The 15891-nt window shown below is 46.1% G+C and overlaps 1 protein-coding gene across 1 annotated transcript in view; it reads right to left on the reverse strand.

Moving 5' to 3' along the window:
- CELSR1 (cadherin EGF LAG seven-pass G-type receptor 1) overlaps positions 1 to 15891 on the reverse strand; it is a 173857-nt gene that overhangs the window by 34878 nt on the left and 123088 nt on the right. The window contains exons 6-15 of the mRNA XM_075712916.1: positions 14292 to 14449; positions 12963 to 13126; positions 11570 to 11695; positions 6442 to 6608; positions 5791 to 5976; positions 5349 to 5462; positions 4849 to 5023; positions 3981 to 4122; positions 1969 to 2089; positions 531 to 714 (exon numbers count right to left, since the gene is read on the reverse strand). Coding sequence (XP_075569031.1) covers positions 531 to 714; positions 1969 to 2089; positions 3981 to 4122; positions 4849 to 5023; positions 5349 to 5462; positions 5791 to 5976; positions 6442 to 6608; positions 11570 to 11695; positions 12963 to 13126; positions 14292 to 14449 — 1537 coding nt within the window. The remainder of the gene's footprint in view (positions 1 to 530; positions 715 to 1968; positions 2090 to 3980; positions 4123 to 4848; positions 5024 to 5348; positions 5463 to 5790; positions 5977 to 6441; positions 6609 to 11569; positions 11696 to 12962; positions 13127 to 14291; positions 14450 to 15891) is intronic.

The raw sequence follows: 15891 nt of genomic DNA on the forward strand, positions 1-15891 counted from the left end.
GAGATGGCTGCTGCAGCAGCTTTGTGCTGATCACAGGAGGAGGGTGGGTGGGTGAGAGGAAAGGCAGGATGGGTGAGACAGGGAAGAAAGGCAGAGGGCACTAGGTGCACGGCACAGCCTCTGTGGACAGAAGGCGCGAGGGCTCTCGCCTGCCTCTTCAGCTGCAGCACAGCAATACAATGCTGCACTGGCCGATGAACTCAGGTTTCAAGTAAAATTGGGCTTAGTGTTTTGCTCTCCCCGCCTAAGCTTGCTATATTTCTATTTGATGAAAATTAAAGAAATACGAGCTTTTCTCTTTTTCCCCAGCCACCGTGAGTCATATTGGCACAGACTTAGGAGGAGGGGTGCATGTTTAGGCTGCTGCAGCTCCCATTGCCCCCGCTGAAGCCACCCCTTTGGGCTCACGTGCACCCCAGGATGCAGCTGCATGCCCACCACTGTGCACCCCCCCATCTCCCCGCTGCTAGCGGCTCTGATCCTGCAACTACAGCCTGGCTGATCAGCAGCGCTCGCTGGACAGGAGGCACCTTCACAGCCCTTCACAGTAACTTCAGCAAACGGGTTGTCGCAGCGGTTGCACTGCCGCCCTATGACGCCAGGTTTGCAAGGACACTGTCCCGTCTCCATGTCGCAGGCGCGCGTGTGGGAGCCAGACGGGAAGCAGTCACAGGGGTAGCAGGTGTCACTGCTCTGGGGCCTGTAGTAATTTGCCTACAAAAAAACCGAAACGATAGACACGAGGTTATTTGACTTACGTTCCAAATTGCTTGTGTTTCTGAAATCCTGCTCTAGCAGCATGTGCATCATAAAAGGGCTAATTTTGCAAAGCGCGGGATAATAACGATATTACTATTAACAGAAAATGTAATAGCTATGGGAAGTGTGCTGTGTTAGCCCTGGCAATGCAGAGAAGCAGAGCTGAGCACTGGGGGGATGGCTGGGCTGCCCTGTGCCACAGAGACCTGGGGTTTGGACCACAATTTGCAGTGGGGTCAGAGGGCCCACATTACTCCTCGTGTACTTGCAGCCAGTGCCCAGCAAATGTATTCTTGGAGGATTTGCACCTTTCTCTGCTTTGCAATTCCACTCTTGTATGGCATGAACAAGCCAGTAAGCAAACTTCTTGCACCGTCCATTTATGTTTCATGTACAGGGTGAAGAGCAACCAATGATCACGTATTCAAATCGCATCTGTAAATGCTTTTGATCTGAGGCGTTATGCGATTACACAAGAGCATGGTGCTGGCACCCCACTGACTCGATTTAACGCAACAGTGGCTGTGTGTCCTGCTGGCATTTTGGAAAGGAGTATGGGGCCAGATTCGCTGCTGCTGGTCTGTGCAGGCACAGCTCCTCTGATGTCATTCAAGCCTATTGTAAAACCTATTGTGAGAAGTCCTTTGTAAAACCTTCAGGAGGGTGGCGCCTCCCCTCCCGCATCCCCTGCCTGTCCACCCCCCTGCCTGTCCACTGGGAATTCCTTTTAAACTCGACAGAGCCATCACTGAGGAAAGCATTTAGCCTCTCATATTATTTACCTCTCTCCAGCTGCTACGCCTTTTGCTGGCCATTGCACAGGGGAGAGCTTCACCCAGCTGGCTTGAGCTGTTTCATGGCTATTACTCACTTGTGATACACAAAACACCACCGGCACTCCTCTGCACCCTGGTCTGATCTCCCTCGATAAACCAGGCTGCACTTCAGAGAGATCAGAGCCAGGCTTTCAACCTCTCAGTTTTGCTTTCCAAACGCAAATAAGATAAGAGCTGCACAGTATGATTTTGTGAAGGGCGGTGCCAGCAAAATGTTTTAGGTAAAGATTAACTACACTGCGCACATACATATATGATACAAAGCACAACTGGGTGTACTTTGTTTCTGGTTCTCACTTGCTGTAGTTATTAGTCGTATAGTTACTTTTTAAACTAAAGAAATTTTGACTTAAGACTGGTTTCTTCTGCTTACCTTGCAGTGGCATTCTCCATTGGTCTTATTGCAATCAGAATCAAACCCTTTACTAGTCTCACAATTACATGGGCCACAGATGGGATTTCCCCACCAGCCTCTGGGACAAGGCAAGTCAATCCTATAAAAGAAAATCAAATTGAAAGTTTGTTCTTTTAAGCTTCCTCTTAAAAGGCGGGAAAAAAAGAGCTTTGGGCCAAATCTGCACTCAACTCTATCAGCTTATAGAGTGTAATGTATCTCACTGCAGCAGTCAACCATCAATACATATATAAATACATATACACTGTAATACAGAAAATAAAGATTTTCAGTGCTACGAAACCCTAGAGGGAACACTTCCCTAAATGTTTTCAAGACCAGCTCCTCTACATAAGGAGTATACATCCGTATCAGCAAATAAAATGCTCTTTCCTCTTGGAGAGGGGGATGGGGCCCACACTGCCTAGTGGAAATGGTCCTGGTCACATCAGCCCCATGCCGGGGAAAGCGCTGGCTGGGGCAGGCTGGACAGCCTGTGTCGGGCTGTGCTAGCACTTCAACAGCTCCAGCAACTGCAGGCGGTGCTGAGCCTGTGCCCTGGTTTCCCTACCACCACAAATGGCCTCAGGGTGCAGCTCCCCAACACTTTATATCCCACAACCCCCCACCACAGGTTCCTGTCCCAGCCCTGCCATGCAGGGACACCAGCTCAGGTGCAAAGCTGTCTGCAAGCTCACCCTATAAAGAGAAGTCACTACTTTCAGCCAACCTGGCTTTCTCAGCCAGCTCACCACAGGGTCTGAAAAGCCCTGGTCTGCCACAGGGGAGGAGGAGGACACATATGGTTGATGACATGGAAGAGGGAAGGTTGGCAACCCAAAAGCCACCCCTGCTGAAAGATAACCCTCGTTTTCGCTGGTTCATTTCTGCTGGGTGAGCTTCTGAGCAGGTTATCCCACAGATGCCCCAACACTAGTGCTGGCAAGGAGAGCGCTGGGAAGGGGCTGGGGCAGTGACCAGGGTTTCTGCTAGCTGGAAGTCTTTGTCAAGCAATAGCTTGAAGGACTACACTGCTGAGTCTGTGATCACCATAATGCACAAGGGATCCCCTCCCTGCTGCTCATTTTAGGAAAGAAAAGCTGTTTGCTGTCTGTTCCAAAGCTCATGCTGGATTTTGTTTACAGTAATCGCCAGGTTTGTACTTCTATGCTTTATAAGATAAAAAAACACAATGCCACCCTTAACATGATGTAATGACAAGGGACGTCTCTGCGTTGCTAATCCAAAGGAATGAAAGACGAATCTGGCAACAGGACAGCCAACATTTGCAAGCCCACACAACAAAAGGCAGAGGAAGAAGCTTGCAGTTTTCAAAGGGAACGAAACATCACATGAGCTATTCCTAAATGGGCAGACAAATGTACTTCATTTGCACATCATGAATGGCCCATATTACAGTAAATCAAAGTGCAGTCTCTGGGATAAGAGGAGGTCAGTTGCTGAATGCTTATCTGAGACCAGGAAGCTGGTGGCAAGGGAATCAGCACGTTTCCCCTACACAGCAACAGGACATAGGCCTCCCAGACTGTCCAGAAGAGATGGCTTTTTGCCAGCCCAGGGACTAGACCCAAACTGCAAAGCCATTTTATCTGGCCACAGGCCACCTAACTGGGTGCATCGCTCTGTGTGTGTGCTGGGGGAGCTGAAGGAGAGGTGCAGAGCAAACTCAGGCCAAGCCCATCACAAGGTACAGGTCAGATGCAGTGCTGTGTAACATAGCACAGCTGATCTAGCCCCTGAGCTGCTGATGAAGAAACGTGGCCCCTGAGTATACAGAAGTTTGCCTGGTCTTCGGGAAAAGAGCTCAGGAGTGCCAAAGGGCAGGGAGCCTGCAAACACCATCTACTATGAACACTCGAATTGTAACAGGAAAGCTAACTGAAGCAGAAAAGGAAGGGGGAGGACTGCTGCCTCAGAGGAAGAGGTACCTGGAAGGATCAAGAAACCAAGAACAAAAATAATTCTCTTACTTGCTCTCGCAGTACTGTCCATAGTAGCTTTGTCCACATTCGCAGGTGTAGCCATGGGATGAGCTAGGTTTGTGCACACACGTGGAGACATGCTCACATGGGTTCAAGTTACATACATCAACACAGTCTCTCCCAAAGTACCCTGGGGAGACAGGGTCATAAAATTACAGCAACCATTGTAATTTACGATTTGCATGTCTCCAAAAGTCCATCTTAAGCTTATACACTAATAACACATCTTCAATAATCAGTAGATTCCCCCTGAGATACTGTCAGAAAGAAGGTACTCTTTTCCCTCTCAGCAAAAAAAGATAGTGGGCTGTTCTTTTTGACAGTCTGTTAGCATGCTTGAGGCACCCTTGTGCCTTTGGTTCCCAGTTTTACATTCAGGGCATGAGTTACAAATAGTTTTGTATTCTCTCCCTGCATGTATGGGAGGTGACTGTGCTGGGTGCTGACAGCATGTGCAGGCTACATGCACCAAAACAGAGAAAACATTCAAGTATCTCAATTAGGATGCAGGGTGTGAGACTGAAATCCAGCAGCAGAAAAGGCTGGGAAAGAAAAAGAAAAGAAAAGAAAAAGAAAACAGACAAAAAGAAAAGGGGAGGTGCACAGAAAGAGCCCTTCGGACCAGAAACTGTCTTTCTGTTTGGTTGATACATTGCCTAGAACGAATGATCCTTAGTCCATGACTGCAGTTTCAAGGGTGCTACAGTAAGACTGAGAAAGATAATACTGATTGGAAGAGGAAGAATCAGAAGATGAGCACTTTGCAAGCATGCTGCTGCCACCGCTGCTCTTCTGATGAGCATATGAAGATGTGATCCAGCTCCTGGATGACTGCACAGGATGGTCACTGCGTTACCTGGGTCACAGATGCAGGAGTAGCTGTCCCAGTCGTCACTGCAGTAGCTGTGCTGGGGACACGGGTTGGAATCACAGGGATTATCCACTTCGCAACCCTCCTTCACATTGATCTTGATAGCCTGTTTCATGTTGAGTGTAGCTATATTTGTAGATGTCTCTCCCATTCTTACTCCCTGGTGACAAAAGACAATTATTTTTAAATTAGAGTCTTCATTCAGAATACAGTACTATGTGTTTCACTACTTCATTAATCCATGAGGCTACATTTTAAAGAAACACCATCTGATGAGCCAAACCTAGATTTTTTTCCAAACGCTGTTCCCCTGTGAGACCAGATTTGTACCTGGGAAAGTGGGTGGACTTTAGTATTTTGATTCTTAGATATTTTGATGGAGGAAACAGAAATGTTCAGGGATGAACATGAAAGAAACCACCACATTTTCACACGAGCATTTTCGTAAAAGTTCAAAGTTTGTTGCTACACTTTTCATTTCATACCTGCATACAGCCATAAAATCCCTGCTGAACAGAGAGTTGGTCTCCAGAGACACCTCCCACAATGATGCTTTTCATTTTCAGTCCAGGTAGTTGATTTCCAATCTGCACAGTGCTCTGTTGAGGAAAAGGACAGTCAATAAGATGGACTATCATCCTCTGTGACACAGACAGCTTACTTTCTGTAGTGATGGAGTCAAGCAGTAGCTGACAGTAGATTACAGAAAAAATATCAAAGCAGTGAGGAGCTAGACATCTGAATGCGACGTTTTACAGACCTGTTCATAAGATATCTTACCATTAGGCTTAATAAATTAATTTAACTTCATTAGGCACAAATCACTGCACGGGTCACAGTGTAAGTATTTGTCCACAATGCTTTATCCTACTTTCTCCTAAAAACATTTCTGTAGTGCTTAGTGGCCAAGTAATGATGCTGCCTTACCTGGTACATCCCATAGTCCAAGGACATGACAGCGAGGTACTTGATGTCTTTACCATCTTTAGCACTCTTCAGCTCTATTAACAAATGATGCCATTCCCCATCACTGACTCGTGACTGGCTCATCTTCAAACTAGCAACCTGGCTCAGGCCGCTGTACACTTCAAACTGCACATAGTTGTTCAGTATCTGTTGAAAAAACAATCATGCCTATTTTTGCTAGATATGTGTATTTGATGCAGAAGGGGGCAGAGGGCAAGATAATAATGTTTACTAATACAACCCAAAAGGGAGAAAAGCCCAAACAGTAAAGAAGGGAACACTTGCAATAACTCCTTGTCTAACTTTGGACATTCAGACTCTAACTTACCCTACTGACAAAAAAAACCCCAAACAATCAAGAGACATCTTTTGTGTCTATATTAGTGCACACTACTACCTCTGTTTAAAAAAAAATCTTAAACCAAGGAATCTGAATTTTACAACGAACTTTTGATCATTGATCTTTCGATCTGTGTAAAAGGGTGAAGAAATCACTTGTATTTATTGATGTGCATTTAGCTGGGTGGATGAAGCTATGTAGTTCATGTGGCCATATGCACTGATGGGGAGCATTTCTTAATTCTTTTCTAACCAAAGGCAGCACATTTTTACCTGAATGTTGATCTTGGATGCAGCCCCAGCATTGGCTTGCATTAACATGCCATTGACCTTCCGGGTTCTGAACATCAGCCCAATGTACCATGGCACAGAGATGGTAATGTCAAGGTCACTCCAAATGATAATGCTTTCACCACTGAAACGCTGAGGGGAAGGCATTGCTGTAAATCAAAAGACAGGAAACTGTTGATATCCTTCAGGATGAAGGTTAAGAGGAGAAATGAAGCTATGTCATGGTGATGGCACTATGTTGCGGTGATGGCGCAAGGTAGCTAGTCCCTCTTCCACTGAGCTGTTTTTAATCTGCTATGGAGTAAGAGCCAGTCTAGGGGAGTTACTATGAAGCAGCTGATAATACTGTAAATTCACAACCTACCCTTGTTGTGGGGCAGGCACCTTGTCTCAGTGCCTGCACTCAAAGGCAGCACCTCCACACATCTCATTACACAGATGAGAGGTATTCCTAGAAAGGTGAGCTCAGGATCTCTACTGATACAGTCCTGCTGATGAGTGGGTGGACAGAGCAGGAAGTATGAGGGCAACACTTGCTGCAGATGTTTTCAACATATCCTTGATTACCTGCTTCTAATTAACAAACACAGAGGAAAAGTCTGGGAGGCAACAGGAAATACTAATTACTTATAAATACTCCAGGGCCAGATTATTCAGCTGTCTCAGCTATGCAGCCTTTTCACAGGGAGAATGCTTGTGTGGAATTGCCTAAATCATCTGCCTTAAATATCTCGAGGTGATAGCTGAAGAGTTGCCCTCCTCTCTAACCTTGCAAGAACGCCGCTCCTACGGGGAGACACCAATGACAGCCTTCAATGGAAAGCACTTTGTTGATGGAAAACAGGGGAACACCTACCCTTTGGACTTTTAGAGTAGTTACTCGGGTGACAGGAACTATAGTACCATGGATTAGTTGATCCCACAGATTAGAAGCACAAATTAAGCCGTGGGAGCTCTGTGCTATTTGCAGCACCTCATATGGCACCTCCACCATGCGTGGCACCTTGTAGCAGAATCTGCAGTCAGCCCCTGCCTGATGTCCTCACTCATGGGCAAGCTGGTCAAGTTCATGGCAGATTTTTGCAAGTGGAAGCGGGCCTTAGAGACTGGGTACAACCACCACAGATTGGCACCCAGCCTTCTGTCTTGTCATGCACTGAGCCCATGTGGATGGTCAGTGAGATGACAGGGGTTAAGTCTCCTTCCTCTTCTGCTCCAAACTACCATATCTGCTGACTCTTCTGGATTTTCTTGTAGTAAGAGAGATCATGTTTATACAAATGTGTACATGTTACTTTAAAATGGCAAGTCCTTCGAAAAAGGTGGAGGTACAACATCATTGCAGAAGATGGAGTCAGGTTGATATAAAGTTGCATATTTTTGAGGGAGGAAGCCCCAAACCCCAAATTCTGATATCTCTGCCTTGCCGGTCTCCATAAAGGGAAAGGTTGTGGGAGAGCATAGGAGTTGGAAGAAAGTGCTGTCTGCAGGCTCTTCAGCTCCCTATTCATGAGAAACAAGATGCTAGTGACTAGTGGACTAGCACTAGCCAAGCCAGAGGTGTAACTTGACTTGCCCTTCTCTACGGTGTGGTCACCCGATGACCTCACCCTGGGGTAAGTGCAGGCAGCCCCAGTGGGCAGCCCCTCTCCTCCTGGCTCCAGACTGTCATCTCTGCTTTGCCGTCACACTCAGTCCTCCACAAATGCTAGTGGGGGCATACAGTGGAACAACTGAAGCTTAGTGTGCTCTTGAAACCCAGACAGCAATTTAAATCAGTTTGCCACCAGACACAGATGTCCCCAGCTTGCTTAAAACTTGAATCTGGTACTTGAGTTTTGGCTGGCTGGGCCAGGGCATGGTTCATCAGCCTGCACTGCACCACATCAATGTAAAAGTAACCAGGACATCAGTGTCGAGCATGATCATTTCCTCCTTCTGCTCATGGGTACAAAGGTCAGCCTTCTCCTCCCTCCTCTACCCTGCCGACCTTCACAATGACCTCAACTTCCAACCTCTTTGCTAGTGGTTTTCTAGACTGTTGCTGAGATTTTTAAGTCTGCCTGCCTCTGGAGAGTGGAGCCAGGATGCAAACCTTGTGGCCTTCCCACCTGCTGGAGGCTGGGAATGCAGTTTGCAGGCGTTTCGGCTCAGCTCCTGGGAGAACTGGACTGGCATGGCAATTAGCCACCTTCTTCCTTTTCTCACCAGTGGTGACTTTCGGTGCTTGCAAATACCATTCCCTTCCCACACCTCCTCCCAACTCCCCTCCCTTCCCCGGGGCCAGGGTGCACCTTCCCCTGCTAGTAAAACAGAAATCCCCATCCGTCAGCCCCCTCTGACCTCCCCCCTCCCCCCAGCCCTTCCCCATGCCTGGGACCCGGTGTCTCTATGGAGGGGCTGGTGGCCACATCTGATGTACCCAGATGGCACCTGACCACGCCTGTCACCACAGAGGCGAACGCACGTGCTTCCAAGCACAGCTTCTCCCTGACATCGGTGATGCAGTGATGCAAACTAACTGTTTTCTCACAGGGTTTGTCACTTTGAAGCGCTGCCTGTGTATCTACATACACTTTTAAGAGACTCCTACATTTAAAAGGCCATCAGAAAGACGTGAGGGCTATTCACTGTGGAGACAGAGGGCCTAGGGAAACACACTGCCAACATCGGGATGTCACCTGGAGTTTGGGTGTAGGACATGTGACAGGCTTATGTTTTGGTGCAAACCTGTGGTGTTCAGCCCAAGGCTTGTGCAACATTAGCCATCCAAGAGCAAGTTGGGCACAGCTGGTAGATCTTCACAGCATTGCAGTATCTCAATTTTTAAAAGAATTAAACTACAACAAAGGTGAAACTAATTTTTCCCTAATTTTATCTCCCTTCTATATGTCAGCAGAGGGAGATGGGAGCTGCCAGAAGGTGAGTCAGCAGGTTCTAGGAGGGTGGTGAAGGCAAAACACCCGATCCTCACTAGTGCAGACCAGATCCCAGACTTTCTGAAGAGTGGGCAACCAAAAAAGTTGAATTCTTAACTTGCCAAAGCCATTGCTGGCTGTGAACCTGAAGCAGATCCAGCACTGCCAAAGGGATTGAAGAAATGCATCAGCCAATCACTCCAACACAAGAATGCAAATATGCTAGCTAAGACTTTAAAAAATAGCTGCCTAATAATGGCTACTGCTGTTAGGATCATATCTGAGCACTCAAATGAGCAACCTGAAAGCCAGGAGTATCGTATAGCCTCCTGACTTTAACTTCAGGCTCCTGGACATTTCAGAAAAACTCATTTCTTTCTTGGCTTACAATTTTTCCTTAGGGACACTTTGCCCCACAAATATCATCAAAGAAGCAAGCAGCCTGCTGCCCTCAGACTATGAAAAACCCATACAAATTGAAGCATCAGCAAGAACACGGGGTTACCAAATGACAAAGGGGACATGCAGGAATGCACAGCACTGGAGGCAGAGGAGACCGCGGTGGCAGGGGGAACAGTGATCCTGTGATTGTCGTCATCTGTATTACTTGAACTTAAAATGAGTTTCCAGTGATGGCTACAGAGTAGTTCTGAGCCCAAAACTTCATGTTTTGGTCTTGAGTTTGGGATAAGAAAATGATGAATAAAACACACATTTGACTGAATTTTGAAATTCCATTTCAAAACCAAGCTAAAGACAGAGGAAAGGATAGTCCTTGCATGCGATAGCACTACTTCCCATTTACCCCAGTGCAGGTCACACCAGAGTTGGGCCCTGGCACTCTCTCAGGAGACATCAGCGTGGGTTTGTACCACAGAGACCAGCCTATCATGAAGAAAACACCAGAACTTCACTGACAAAGATACTTGACATGAGACACATGGAAAAATTAGATCTTCATACAAACCCCGAGAGCTCAAAATATTTGAGGAGCTGCTATAGAAAGCAGGTACCTTGCTAGGGGCAGTAATAGCAGCTCCGGGCTCTGCATGACGTGGGACATAGGAAGAGGCCTCAATCATTCCTTTTCCCTGTCCCTCACCCTGCAGACACTTACTTCCAAGCCAGAAACTTAACTATGTGTCCTCTACTCCTAAGCTGCTGCTTCTCAGGCAAGGGGAGAGCAGTTGCCACCATCTAGATCTGGCCCAGGCTGAGGCATACTGTGCTAGTGGTTTGCAAATCACTGTGGTGTGTGCACCTCAGCTTGGGGACCTGCTATTCCAGGGTCCACACCCTGCTGAGAGTAATCAAGAATGTCTGATCTGGGGTAGATACATGGACAGAACAAAATCCTTGATCACACTGCAAACTATTCTGGGCTAAGTGTCATGGCGGGACAACAGAAATGAAGACCTACCACATCTGCATCAGAGGCCAGAATTTGGCCTTCTCTTTCTAGGAAAGCCGTGCCTAGTTTAAGCATGTTTTCTTTCCTGGAAGCCTCCAGGAAGACTCCAAACGAGCAACCCTCCACCAGACGTGAAGGTGCCACCTTACAGCGGGCAGCCTGCTGCTGCGCTGACCCCATGGGACCCCTAACGCAGACAACTCCTTGCTTCCTTGGGAAGAAACTAACTGCAAGTTCTTCACACCCTATAAAACACACCTGCTGCTCCTTCCTCATCCTTTATTAATGAGGTTTTACACATATACACACATTGTGTTCAATCGAAGAAAAACCCAATAAAACTGAAAGTGCTTGTACTCACCAGAGACTGCCTTCTTGCCAAGAAAGTGGTGATTAAAACTGCACATTCTTCCCTGGTTTGAGTCAAAGCCCAGTAAAGTCAGCGGGATTCTTTCCACTGATTTAAAGGGGCTTAGGATCAGGCATTTTTACTATAAACAAATTACTAAATACTGCCAAGTTCTGCGGAACTACTTTGCTTATGTAAGTAAATCAATGAAAGTTGCTGTTATTCGTGACAGTATGTCAGCTATCATATTTATTATCTAGGTGATCTCTTAAAATTATTTCAAATAGATAATGGGTGATTTTTAGTCTTAATTGCAATCTTCTGTTACCTATCCCTTAAGCATCACAGTTTGACATACATGCTATGAGATGTTAATGACAGGTAATGAAACCTGCACACATGACTACGCATGAAGAGCTCTCTGCATCCTACCTTGCTCACAGTTTTTCCCTCCGTAGCGTACGGGGCACTCGCAGATGTACGTGTTCCACTTGTTGACGCACGTGCCTCCGTTCTGGCACCAGTTGGTTTCACAATAGTTCCGCTGCGCTGCACAGCCTGAAATTCAGGAAAACAGTTACTTTGCATGGTTTTAACAAGCAAAAGGCTCTGAATTATTGTATCTGAGTTTTTAGGTAAAAAGAAGACATGACCATTATAGGTTTGGGGTTTTTTTTTAATAACCTTGAAGTCAGTGAAGCAAAATGTGGATGGCAAAAGTTTACGTGAGCTGCACAAGTGTCAAATACATAAAGACAAATCTATCAAAGGCTATTAGATACATTCACTGAGCTGTATTTCTTTGGGGACTAAGGGAAAATTTTGGGCAAATATCACTGCATGCTTGTCCTATTTTTATACTCTTCCCCTGGCATCCCCTGTTAGAGACAGGCCTAAAGCAAACACTTCATGCCCCTCCTGATGTACATTTCCATAAGATAAAAACTTGTGTTTAACTAGTATTAGAGACATAACTTGTAAAAAAGTTTCAAGCTTATGCTACGACTCCCTTCTTAATCCATGATCAATGCAACATACTTAAGAACTGCAATTTAGCTCTTACACAGACCTTCAGCAGGGTGGAAGGAAGGGACTCGCCACTCTTGCATGTAAGAGCCAGTTTTATGAGGATGAGAACATTTTGTACACCAGAACTAATCCTGATCAGGGATCCAGGGACTGGAAACCAAATAGAAACATCAACAGGCTGCTTCATAAAGCAGGTTTCAGATTTGGAGGACTGCAGAATTTGATTTACAGAACAAACATGATTAATGAAAAAGTCATTAAGAATGTCTTTTTCATGAACTAATCCCACTGGCTTTCAGAGCAAAGTGACATTTAAAAGGTAATTAAAAAAAAAAAAAGATGAAAATTTCATTTGGGGGTAAATTGTAAATTCCTGGGTGAAACTTGTAGCAATGCAGAAGGTCTAAACAAGCCCAGACCTCTTCTGTGTGCCACTTAATCCTGTAAGTGTGCGCTGTGCCACGGGCTATTGTGTGCGTCCCTAGCATGGGTGCAGACTGCACCTTGATCAAACAAACAAGGTGCACTGAGCCGGTCTGGATGTAGCTGGGCTGGTGATGCGGTGGCTGCGCAACGCCCAGCAGCACTTCGAGGCCCTGCTACATGGCTTGGGGCAAATGCTTTGCGCTCAGCGGAACTAAGAGGGGGACAGAGGCCATTTCAGACCCCTCTGTCCCCTGCCCCTTCCCAGGGGTCCTCCCAGTGCCAGCCCCTTCGACATCCTAAGCCCTGTTACACATGCAGCTACGGCAAAGCGCTTTCTCGTGTTCACTTTTGAGGCGGTAGTTGCTCATACCTGGCAGAGTGCCATTATTGGCAATGAAACTAGCCATGTCGATCGGCTTGCTGTCGATAGAGAGGTTCCTCATGCAGCCGATAAACTGTCTGTTGTGCACTGGGAAATCTTCAGGCAAGTTTGGGACACCGCCAAGGAGGAGAGGGCCAGTTAGGTCCAAAGATCTGAAGAAACAAAGAAACGCTCATCATTCCTTGCATATAGTTTATTTTGTTTTGTTCTTTATCTTACTGCTTCCATAAGCACATTTGAGCTGTTTAGTTTACCCGTGTTGCCACACACTTCCCTCTGCTACCTCAGCACTTCCAGAGCTTGTAATCAAAGGACCTTCCAGAAACACCGTAACTTTTAACTTAGGAGCTGTCGTATGTGTACAGAATCCAATGACCTGCCCTTAACAGTGGCCAGTATGAAGAAGAAAATGAAAATTATGGAAAAATGTGCAGCCACAGGATACTTCTTTCTGACTCCAGTCACCCAGGGACTGGCTTATGCTCCTCAGCACAAGGGCTGAGATGCTGTAGATTTTGATATAATCACTTAATTATTATACACTGCCAACCCTTTTTAAATCCTCTGAAGATCTCAGTCTTAATAACATTTGGTGGAGGCAAGTTGCACTGAGTGACTCCACTCTGTGTGAAAAGTACATCATTTGGTCAGTTTGAATTAGCCCTAATTTTTACGGTCTCTCCTTCTCTTGGGATTTTAGAGCAGCGTGTGCATCTCAATGGTCTTTCTGCTATAACCTATTATTTTATATCCCCACTATGTTGCTTGCTGTCCATCTCTTCTTTAAGCTCAATGGTACTAATCTTTTCGGTCTTTCCTAATCTTTTCAGTCTTTCCTCACAGGAAAGTTTTTTTAATACCTAATGATTTTTCAGTGGCCTTTTCTGTAGCTCCTTTATCTCCTTTTAAGATAGAACTGTCAACTTAAGTGATGGAAGTATTAAGCTCTTCAGCCATCCCCTTCATTAATAAAGTCTAGCATTTTATTTGCCCTTCTCTCTACATTTTCATACTGAGTAGATGCTTTTTGGGGGCCACCCACACTGACCTCCAGGTCTCTTTTTTTTTTTTTTTTTGCATTTTACAAGTAATTTGGGCACGTTTGTATCTACACAAAACTCTCTGCATTCCACCCACTGTACTGACACTTGCAGTAGCCTCCAACAAATTCCACCTACCAAACTAAACCTTGTTACTTTTTTTTGTTGAATCATATCTGCTTTTCCAACTTAATTTGCTTAGTGGTTAATTGCACACTGTTGACTCTCCCCTGGAAGAAGAGAGTGAGTGGAAAATGCAAATATAGGGACTCCTTACTTCTTCGAGCCAGTCTGAGTCCCCTGGGCAGCGCAGGTGTAGTTTCCAATGAGGCTCCCAAAGCGCACAGCCACTGCTGTGTCACAGTCGTCCACGGTCACCACGGCCACCTTCTCTCCTGAAGGCCCATGAGGAATTCCTAATCGCCCAATGTTGGGCTTCAAGACATAAACGGCACATGTCATACAGTGCTATATACACATGAAATTCAAATGCTGGTTCAGCCAGCTCAACAACGTACTTCTTATTCCCCAAAGGGGACTAAAATAGGATATGTAAATAAAATAGCAGAAATTAAGTTGACCTATGACATCTAGGCAAGAAAAAATCCCAATGGATGACTTTAAAGAGGGTCCACACATGCTCAGTGTGATACACAGCATGGTCAGAAGTGGTTTTGGTCTTTTCCGCTGCTGAACCACTTTGTCCCAAATTGCTTCAAAGAGGCGTTTTCTTACTTCTGCACAGCAAACTCTAATAAATGCTGCTCATTTTGCAGCTTTTCACCTCAAGTGAATGAAGTCACTTGAATTTTAACATTGTTTCTGCCCAAAGACAGAAAAACATAAAATGACATAATATCACAAGTGAGGCTAAAGGCTTAAATCAAATTTTCCCTGATGGGGGTATTCTGTCAGGGCTACCACAAACTGAGTGCAGGTTATTATAAAGGCCTTAGCAAAAGGTTGTATGATGACCGGGATGGAGCTTAGATGAAAATTGCTTGTGCCTGCTGGGAGTGCCGCCCAGCTACAGGATGGAGGGCATGGAAACCCACTGCCTACGGCTGAGCTGGCTGAGAAGCCCCCCGGTTTCTAGTCACGGGAAAATAGAGATCATCAACCCACAGAGTTGGGACAATCAAAAATAAGGGATGGATCTGAGCTTGCTCATGCAGCCACTTTGGCCCAGGCATATACACCAACACCGTGGGTGGTGCATGGAAGATGGGAAGAAAGTGTGTTTTAGAGTGGCAATAAATGCTCTGGCTTGTCCTGATTTCTGGCTTCACCCAGGCAGTGGGAGACAGCTGCCCACCCACCCACAAAGTGCCCTGGTGAACATGGGCCACAAAACTAGTTAGCACACTGAGCTTCACACCTCCACTGTTACTGGCTCAGTAATCACCCCACTGGCAGGTGCTGTTCTTCCCACTTCAGCAGCTACGGGTAACTGGGGAAATTCAGTGACCCCAACAGGCAGGAAAGCCTACAGGGCCACCACAAATCCAACCCCAAACACCAAGCTTCCATGCCTCCACCATGAACACCTCCTTCATCTCCATCAATTTCCTAACTAACAAGATGTACCCCAGTGTGACTGGCAGGAGACCACATCTGCTACACAGAAACTCAAGAGACAGATTCCTCCAGTGGAGAAGTGCATCATGACTGTTAAAAAAGGGCGCATGTATAAATAGCAGCATATCAGCCTCAGTGAAGAACTAGAAAATTCCATAAGAAAACTGTTTTCCATGTTCAGTGTTGGTAGAGAGGTATAGAGTCCTAATCTACCACTGGTGCAGGATCTCTGAGGGCTTCATGGGCACAAAAGAAGCAATGAGCTGAACTCCCTGGACTTTACTGCTGTTCCTCTATGG

The sequence above is a fragment of the Pelecanus crispus genome, chromosome 1 (assembly GCF_030463565.1).
Source record: "Pelecanus crispus isolate bPelCri1 chromosome 1, bPelCri1.pri, whole genome shotgun sequence".
In the NCBI taxonomy this organism is placed as follows: Eukaryota; Metazoa; Chordata; class Aves; order Pelecaniformes; family Pelecanidae; genus Pelecanus; species Pelecanus crispus.